At 35.2% G+C, this 10,463-nt stretch overlaps 1 protein-coding gene across 1 annotated transcript; it reads right to left on the bottom strand.

Moving 5' to 3' along the window:
* Nucleotides 1-795: 795 nt before the first annotated feature.
* LOC126803101 (lachrymatory-factor synthase-like) lies at nucleotides 796-1,323 on the bottom strand. The gene has a single exon (XM_050530854.1). The coding sequence runs from the start codon at nucleotides 1,321-1,323 to the stop codon at nucleotides 796-798; it is 528 nt and encodes a 175-aa protein (XP_050386811.1).
* Between the last annotated feature and the right edge of the window lie 9,140 nt (nucleotides 1,324-10,463).

Below are 10,463 nucleotides of genomic sequence, written 5' to 3'. Positions count from 1 at the left end.
ATATATATATATAGCCCTTTCACTGAGGGTCTCTTTTTTGGATTTTTAAAAGGATATATCACTTGACCAACTTCTCAATCACATTTTAACATCTCATTCGTTCAATATTTAGAATCTAATGTGTTGATCACCTCTGTAAAATTTTAGACAAAATGAATGTATTTAAGGCATTCAAAACTGAGATTCAAACTTATAAGTATGAACGGTTCATATTTGACAGATTTGGTGCGTCCATTTTTTTTCACAAAAGTTTGATACTTTATCGATCACTATTTTGGCTAAAATTTAAAATAAGTGATCTACACATTAGACCCTAAAAGTTGAACGGTGTATATGTGAAAATGTAATCGAAAAATTGGTTAATAAACTCTTAAAATACCCAGAAAATGAATGTTCAATTGAAGGGGCTATATATATATATTTATTTATTTATTTAAAGTCCAGGTTGAATGTTGAAACACTATGCAAAGGACAGACGAATGAAGGTAGGGGCAAAGCCCCACGAACACCAAGTTGATCCCTAGCTTCCCGCCATGAAGTTTTCCAAAATTCTAGAAGCAAATAACTCATTTCAGCTCTGGACGTCGAACTTAATATCATTTTCTAAAATGATCATGCAAATCCCCTCTTTTCTTTTGTAATTCCATATATATATCTGATTTTAAAAGATCTCGTTGCTCATTATTCGTACAAATTCTGAAATTCAAATGATTTCAACACCAAACAAGCAGAGTATAGCCGTATAGCACTTGTTGTTTCAACATGCATCTACCCAGAAATACATGCATAAGCTAGCTAGCTAGTACTAGATGGAGAAGCATCATCCTCCATCTTTTTTGCCATGGATTGCAGACAAGAGTCTGGATAAGATACGTAATCTCCCAACCTCCATCCTTCAATCGGATCAGAAACAAACGACCACTCAATCTTGCACCTGCGGCCGCTTTGGTCGTTGTTCCCATCCAACTCTAGCACTTGCATGGTTGAAACATAAGACTTGAGCCCCCAGTTGTTTTCAAGTATTTCATAGCTCAAACACCGCCTGACCGGATCGATCATCAGTAGCTTCTCCATGGCCGAGAACTTGATCATGTCCGACGTCTCATCATCTTCGTCATCACCATGGTCACGGTGCCCGCAGTAGCGAATCAGACCTGGTTGGCCGGGGACTCCCTCAACTAGATAACTGATCTCAAGACTTTGGAACCATTTGTGTATGTTGCAAAAATCTGCCAAGAGAGGCCAGACTTCCTCTGCTGCCGGACCTCTCAGCTCAGCTGATGCTTTGCCTTCCCATTTTGGTAGCTGCCTATCTCCCTCCATATGAGAATATGTAATTACTTTGGCACGAAAGAGTCTTTACACTCTTCATGCATATATATACAAATGAATAAGTTGTATCGGTCAATTACTGCTCACATGGCCGGATAGCTCAGAGCCGATTGTGATTGAGTGAAACTCGCCGACATCAGTAAGTAATAAAATCCCACATGTTATAAACGTGCCACAGAAAATTGTTATATTGTTTCTGCTGCACGTACGTTCTAACTGAATGTCATCCTTAAAGATGTGTCCAAGTGTCCAACTATGTTAGTGTCAAAGAATGCTACTTTGCTTTGATACATGTCGACGAAGAGTTGGTTTCTGAATCTTGCACCGTATAATTGCTGAATGATTTTAGCTCATTAAAAACCTATGTAGTTTTGTTGAGGTTGTGTGATCTGGGTCTTAGCATGGTAACACTTGTGAAAAGTTATATAATCTCAAAAAATATATATCGCAACCAGCGATTGGTGGTGTTTTGATCAACGTCACCAGAAATGACACTCGAAACCCACCGGATATGTAGTATCGTTCTCTCTTCATTTCTAAGAACTTCTAGCTAGGGCATCATTCTCTAGTCCACAATAATACTCTCTGCCGAGTGACGATTTGAAGATACATCCCTTGTCGAGCAACTACTTTACGTTATTGGTCCACTACTAGAAATATGGCGGACAATTGTTAAGTGTACAGGGACATATATAAGTCTCTATTGAGTTATAATAACATTTAACACAAATGTGCTTTTTGAAGGTGTTCTTATTGCTAAAGTAGACAAATAATTTATGTGTCTCCAAATATAAGTGTAGGTCCCATGATTTCTCATATTACAAAGTAGAGAGCAACTATTATACATATGTACAAATACATTTCACAAATTGGGGACATTTTAGCTATATGTCCCCATTGCTTAACTTTTCTTTATTACCTTTGGCTCCCCCCTAGGTAGAGACTAAATTACAAACTCTACATCAAAAAATTATAAAAATATCAAGATGGTAAATAATACAATCTCATATTTTTCATTGAAATCTTAAAATATTCAATAATATATCAATAATATTCAGTATTACATTCACTCTCTAAAAGAGACCTATGTATAAACTGTAAATGAGAACTAGTTTAATTAAACTTCAACACTTGAATCACAACACTTCAGTCTTCAAATATACTTGTTTTAACACTTTGACGTGGTAAAGAACACTTTCTTGCTGATTTATACAACACCTAGTAAGAAACATTACAAATTAGTCATACAACTGAACATACATTTTATTAATGATTCCGTAGTGGAAGTTAAGTTTCATAGCCTTCACATCTTGAATATACTACAGCCATAAACCCATAAGAGATGAGAAACTGTGACATAAAATAATGTCTAGTAATTGAGAAAATGTTGTAGATCGCAGCACTTGAAAGAAAACCATACCAATTTTAAAGTAACTACCATTGATGATAATGATAGACTCAAATGGTATATCATCAAGTGCAAACAATCTTGTAACTCAATATGTAAGCAGTTTAGGTTAATGCTAGAAATGCAACTCAAATATTAATATGTTTCTATATAGTTAAACCTCACATCATATAACTCCAATTACAAATATAATGTACAATATATGGAGAAGAATATAAGTGGAAGTCAAACCTCAACAAGGGTAGCCATCTTAAGATTCTTGCATATCTTAATCATGTAACCAATATCATGTAACCAATATCAAGGTCGGGCAAACTAGCAGCAATCAAAAGAATAGCATCTGCGCCTTTGGATCGAGCCTAATAGAGTTGCCAAGCATCAACAATAAATTTTTTGCACAACAGCGGACACTGCATATATTCTATGTTAAACAAACTATACAAATACTACATACTAGCATACATGTCTAAAGACAACATTGATATATCAAACGAACCTGAACTCCAGCTTTATGTTTGCTAGTACAATAATTCCACCACACAAGAGTTATTTACAGTTGTGTAATGTATGACAAAACTGCTGTGTATGGCAGTGTTATCTGATTGAAACATTCATACAAAATATTAACTTTAGTTGTCTGACTCTCGACAGAATCCTCGACAACACTCTCAACATCACCCTCGACAGCACTCTCGATAGCTTTCTCGACAGCACCCTTGACAGCTGCTTCACATGTGGCTTTCAGACAACAAATAGAAATCGCAATATTTGTTGTATGTTCCTCATCAGACAACTAATTAGTTTAGATGATTTTTACAATTAGTTGTCCTTAGTGAATTCATACAATAAACATTGTTTATAATTTACTTGAGATTCTTCCATTGGTACAACAACTTATTTGGTTCATTTAGTTGTGGAGTGTTCAATTATACAACAAAACGTATTCTCATAATTGGTTGTATGTTTCTTACTCATGCAACTAACACTTTGTCACAGTTTTGATTATAGGAGGTGGGAGTCAAACAACTAACTTCTCTTAGCCCCTTGTTAGTTGTAGGAGGATTGCACTCATACAACAAAACTAGTTTTGCCTTTTGTTGTATGAGAAGCCTTTTGAACCAACTTCATTTAGTTGTGTGGTTTTGCATTGCACAACTAATCTTAGTCTAGACAATTGTTATTTAGTTATGGGATTTCATTACACAACCAATTTATTTTTATATGGCTTCAACTAGTTGTGTGATCATTTCATTATACAACTAACCAAAGCTTGAACCTACTTCAACTAGTTGTGTGAGTTTACATCATACAACCAATCAAATTTGAAACAACATGAACTAGTTGTGTGAATCAATTCATTTTCATTGTTCATATGGTATCATCATGACAAAATCAAATGTAATAGCTACAAATAATCATAAACTTCACCACAAAAGATCTCAAATGTCACAACAGCATTTAGTACTCCAACATCCCTACTTAGATAGATAATGTACTTGAAACATGATTCCAATTGACACAACAACTATTTAAGATAACTCCAACAAAATACAGCAACTACTGAATAAAATGGTCACAACAACTACTTAGATAATGTACTTAGATAGTCACAACAGCTATTTAAGTACCACATAATGCTCTTACATGAACTTGGTGAGGATATGATCAGCCCACTCCTCTCTAATCTCATTGATATCAGCTTTGGTATAAGCATGTTTGCCCCTGCGTACCCACTGAAAAGTCATTCAGATAGTGTAACCATGAATTCATGAAAAGTCATTCATGTGTTTCATCTATAGAAAGTTGACAGCAGAAACATTAAATGGCATAATGAACATTAAAATTTTAGTTGGGCCTAAATGCAAAGACCAGAATTCACATACTAGGCAAGTCTTTGCAAACTAACATTCTTCAAGTAACAATAAAATATGTTAAAAGCACACAGTCTTTAGGGAACCAACTCAATCTATGAAATCATAGGGAAAAAGAAAATTAAAAGCACACAAGTTCATAACCGAAAATATGTAAAAATAAAAAATATGGAACTAACTTTTTTCTTTCATCCTCCTTTCGTTGTCATGTATTTATCCATAATTTGGTTAACATTTTCCAACATATCACCTTGCCTACTCCCAAAGCCACTGTCCTGCAACAAAATCAAGTGCATGACAATGATGACACAAAGTAGCACCAATGCAAACAAATAAAATAGTAAAATGCACCCAAACTTTTACCATTAATTCATCATAGCATTTGTAGAACAAAGAAAGTAAAGTATAGATATGGTGACTTAAGGATTTAGCTTAACAGTAACAAGATATTTCAATCTATTTGCGATTTTGTTCATTAATTATATGAACCCCTAATTTTTCTATTGTAAGACATGAAAGTACACCACAGAGGATAAAAATTCCAAACATTACAATAGTCACATATAACAAAGCAATACAGAGAACCATGTACCCCAATCAAGTTTTCATAAATCATAAAGAGATGTCATAAACTATTAGTGAATGCTGAAGCAACAGAATGTACATAGAGATGTAAATTCAACCATTCCCCACTAAATACCTACCTCCCTTATCCTCCAATTTCATGCCACCAAAGCACTGGAATAACAGTAGATGCACTACTACAATTTTATGCTATTAGCATGCGAATCAAGATAACCTAATAAGTTTTCTAAAGATTGAATAAGAGAATCTCTCAAACTACAGTATGTGTTACAAGGTTGATAATGATCAACATGGTACTAATATAAACATATACCCTTTAGAAATAAACAAATCACATTGTATGTTTATCATATTAAAAAAAAATTCGTTATACCTACCCTGCACTGCTTCCAACAGCCATTGAGAAACCAGTTTTTTCATCAAATTCCACTGATGTGACCTCTTGCAAATCCAAAATATAGTCAAATGGTCATTCAAGTCAGGATCGAGAGCAAAGAAAACAAGGAGGTGTAGAAAACAGAAAAAAGAAAAAAACTTAGAGGGAGGTGGAGATGAATAGACGATAACATACCTTAACAGCATGATTTTCAAGACGGTGCTTCACATCCATCAACCTAATCCAATATTTAAAAAATATATCAATTCCCTAGACCCTGAATCCCCCAATTCAAAACCCTTATTTCTCAAATCCAAAGGATCTAAGGGTGCGTTGACAGAGTCACCTGTAAAGGTCGGAGTCAAGCATTGGAATCTCTGGCTTTGCCAGAAAACATGGCGGCATCCAGAGAGAGAGATTTGCAGAAAATTGGGGAAAACCCCAAATTAGTTCCAAATCAGAAAATTAAAATCCTAGAGTGATTGGAAATGAAGAAAGAAAGCTAGAACTCACCATTGTAAGCTAATTGTCAGCTGGAGATCGATGATGCGATCGGAGTTGTAGAATTGGGGTCGTCGAGCTCCATCACTGATCTATTTTGAAATTGAATGCGTGGTTGAAGCAAGACCATGGATAGAGAGAGGACAATGAGAGGAATCAAATGATGGTGGTCCATCATAGAGATAAGGCCAGATGCCACCACTGTGACAAAGAGGAGGCAGAGCAGCCGAGAAAGAAAGCTATGTGTGTTTAATCGAAGAAGAAGAAAAGGAGAATGAGAGAAAGAGGAAAAAAATAAAAAGAAAGGTTTCGGCTTTTTACAATGGTGGACTATATATTTTCTCTCTTATCTCTTAATAAAAGGAAAGAATAAAATAAAATTAAAATAAAAACATTTGAAGGGTTGAGATTGAAAGATGGGTGATACCTAAATGACTCAGATTAATCTAGGAGATTTTAGTCATAGAAAGAAAATTTCCTAAAACATAAGCTCTTTGGAATTTTAGTAAATACACTGACTGTCGGAAAATTAATCCTCGAACATTAGGTAACTCGTAATGACGCGTAGTGACATACGTGCTATGAGTCAGAACTTAATTAGGAATTAAAACGAAAAAAATGGGAGTGTTTTCTAAACTTGAGATGAAAATGTGACAACTTTAGTTGGAGAGAATTGACAACTTTGGTTGGAGGGAATGCAAAATTTGGGTGGTATGGTAAGTTTGGCTTCTCATTCACACAAAAGTTTTGAACTCTATTGTTGTATGAGTTTACATGTTAACATGTCAAAATGAACTTTGAAATGTTAAAGTGAATGAGGCAATATTCTCGCCTAAATAGGGCTTGAGTAAAAGTGATTCTAACATCTCATCACACAACAAAACAAGTATTTTTTGTTGTGTTTTTTTAACTATATGTTTAGGGTGAATCACGCATTTTGTCGTATATAGGTGATCGAATCTTGTAATACGTAAAGTTATTTTTCACTATAGTGATCACATCTTACATACGGTCTAATTTCCTTAAAGATCGTGAAAATCGAAGATGAGTAGTTAAAACAATAATTTCGTGTAATAAGTATATATGTATCGGTCGTGTTTAGGGTTAATTTTGCAATTTGGTACCACATAAGTGTTTTGTTGATGACGTACACTATACTATCGTACGATTGATCGAATTTCATCTGTTTATGACTATTGATCATTTGAACCACGACGTTTAAACTAATCTGGTATAACAGTCTTACTACGTTATATATGAACGTGTGTCATTTTAAATTAATTATATCGAGTAGACCATATTTTTAAAAATCGACCGTAGAATGTGATCGCCATAGTTAAATATAGTTAAGGTTCAAATTTCATTTACTTTCGACAATGATTAGATATCGATCAATCCGGTCAACCTTTATATATAAAGTACATATCATAGATTTTCTTTATACTTCCATAAGAACAGTCGTGTTACGCGAAAATAAATCTATGAAAATTTTTATACGGGTGCGTAGAGCGTACTGCCGTGTGAGCGTAATGTTTTTTGACACTAAACTAATATCCTACAACTAAAAAGCTATGTTATGTTGTACGAGTGCTTCACCCATTTCAAGTGGCATTCCCTAGCTCATATCGAACAATAATCTCACAATAGGCAAAATGTATTAGTTGTTGTATAAATTATTATTCATACAAACAAGTATCATTTTCTATTGAAAATTTTGAAACATAAGCACACAACACAAACGTTGTATTAGTTGTATAAATGATTATTCATACAAGAGAAAATTCATTTTCTATTGTACAATCAAATGCACTTGGCCTCCTTAAGAACATGTTGATAGTTCTGAAACATAAACACACAACACAAAAGTTGTATTAGATGAATAAATGATTATTCATACAAGCCAAGATTCATTTTATGTTGTACAATCAAATGCACTTGACATCTCTAAGACCATGGCCTAAAGATTCATTTTATGTGTGTGTGTGTGTGTGTGTGTGTGTGTGTTTGTGCGCCCTAGAGACTTCCTGGTCCTTATGCCAAATGATCTCCTCCAAAATATTCCTGGGAGTATCGCCCTCATTCTCCAATCGAAACCGGAAAGGGCCAACATAATGCTTGGGCGGCCCAGTGGGCGGCCTCATCCTGATTTTGGTACCCTCTGCCGCATCTACTTCGTTGTGGAACATCCCCACCTCCCACTTTCAGCTCAGCTTTCACCGGCTCTGATTTGCCCGACATTGCGACCTATCAAATCCATGTCACTCACCCATTCAAAGCTGAGAACAAAATCATATCGAATATTAGAGAATTTAAAAATAAAAACCTGTTAATGGAGGAGGAAGGGGGAAGAGAGAGGGAGGTGGGTCTGGTTGCGGGGATGGAGAGGCGTTTGGGTCGACAGGTGAAAGAAGAGAGGGGGTTGAAGAAGCTAAACCCTCCATAACTCGATGATAGGAAAGGAGTTGAGGATTTTGAAAGGAGGAAACTGAGTGGACCTGCAATAGTACGTTCGTTCGTCCTCCATTGGCCACGCCTGAGCTCAGCTCTCTACCGACACCGGGAGATGCATCTCGTCCTCCTCTTCTGTTGATTGAGAGCTTCCGCTGAGATCTGAGAGAACCAGCGACCAATTTGTAAGGCGGAGGGATTTGATCGGAGCCCCGTGAGCAAATTGGCGATTTGAGAGTTTAGATTTTCTGGTGGTGAGTGGCTAAGGTCTGTGAGAGAGTAGATTAAGTATTTTCTCACTTCAAAGTCTTCATTTTAGAGAGAGTCCGTATACCGTATTATCGTATATGCATGGGTCAAAGTCTAACATTTCATTTTCCCATCTGTATATACGTGTGAAATGGGGACACAAGTGTCCATATGTGCCTTTAGTTTCTCAATAGGGACATATACAAAATTGTGTCCCCAATTAATTAATTATGAGGACATCTGTTTAAGTGTCCCTAAACCAAATGTCCCCATAGGCCCTTTTTCTAGTAGTGGTCAAATAGGTACGGTTCTCAGTATGTATAGTGACAACTCTACTTCCCTCATGGCCTCACCCTTTTAGCTAGGGCGGTATAGTTGGAAGCCCTTGAGAAGATCATTTCTGGAGGCCAGACTGAATTTTTTTTTTTCATTTTTGGCCTCAAAAGAAGCATTGAAATGAACATTTATTCAAAGCATGAGTTCTTTTATCCAAGCATATATGATTTGATTGAATTCTTAAGAGCATGTTTCTTTTCTTCAATCATAATCCTATATAGTACAGAATGAAGCACGCTGAATTCCAACATTCTCTACGTCCCATAAACAAGGCTCATGATGTTGAATGACACAGACTTATCTTACAGCTATTAACATGTAAAATGAATTCGAACACGCCATAGTACAGTTGATGTAGGTATGGCTGACGATATGAACTAGAAATTGTATTGCTAAATTGACAATATTCCACTCTACATGCTTACACGTACACCACGTATATACTAGCACATAGAAACATGATGTAAATTATGATGAGAGGTTATATTCAAAACTCCAAAATTGGCACTTATACCTCTTTTTTTTTTAAGTTAGATATAATTTTGTCAACTCGTGTCTAATTACTAGTGAGTACAAAAAATAAGGGAAAACATATCATTCTTTTATTCAAATAATCAACACAAATCCGATAAAAAGAAAACAGTATTGTTGGTTCTGATAAGATCGAAGTAATCTGATTGATTATGGATTAAAGATGTAGTTAATACTCATTGAGATTTCAATGAAGAGAAGACTTCGATCCAACTGATCGCCAAGTTAGCCAAGCTACTTCACCCAATCACAATATTTATATATCAAATGTAAGTATGTTTTACTCTGCATATCGGTGGAGTACTAGAGTCATAAGATCATTCAATTGTAATTATATAATTGATGATTTATGAGCTCTCTCATGATTCCTATACATTGACGGAATGTGAAACCGGTAAAGAAACCTAACTCAAACCTACCTAACCTAATATAATTGTCAATTTCATCAACTTAAACACCATTCAATCAAATTGATTGTTTTAAAGATTGAATTAGCTAAACACAGCATTCAATTGGATACATTCATACAGAGATGCAAGCATTCAATATGATTGTGAAAAATTGAAAGAGATCCAGATTTAGAGGTATCAATATGAAGAAAAAAATCGTCAATTTTATTTAACCAAGGGTATTGTGGGAAAATAAGGGAGGTGTAAATAGAAAATTTGTGATTTACATAAGTAACTTAGAGGTCCATTAAGTTGAAAGGTCTAAGTGCCGATTTTGGAGGTATGAATAGAACCTCTCAATTATGATTGATTAAAAAAAATCCTCTGCATAGACATAACTTAAAAGGAAACTAGTAGTAAAAGACGTACATGACATA

The sequence above is a fragment of the Argentina anserina genome, chromosome 7 (assembly GCF_933775445.1).
Source record: "Argentina anserina chromosome 7, drPotAnse1.1, whole genome shotgun sequence".
In the NCBI taxonomy this organism is placed as follows: Eukaryota; Viridiplantae; Streptophyta; class Magnoliopsida; order Rosales; family Rosaceae; genus Argentina; species Argentina anserina.
Note: the sequence above shows the minus strand (reverse complement) of the source record. Positions and strands in the feature narration are given on the sequence as shown.

Excerpts from the sequence above, each read along its gene's own strand:
- LOC126803101 (XM_050530854.1), bottom strand. The coding sequence starts at position 1,323 with ATGGAGGGAGATAGGCAGCTACCAAAATGGGAAGGCAAAGCATCAGCT.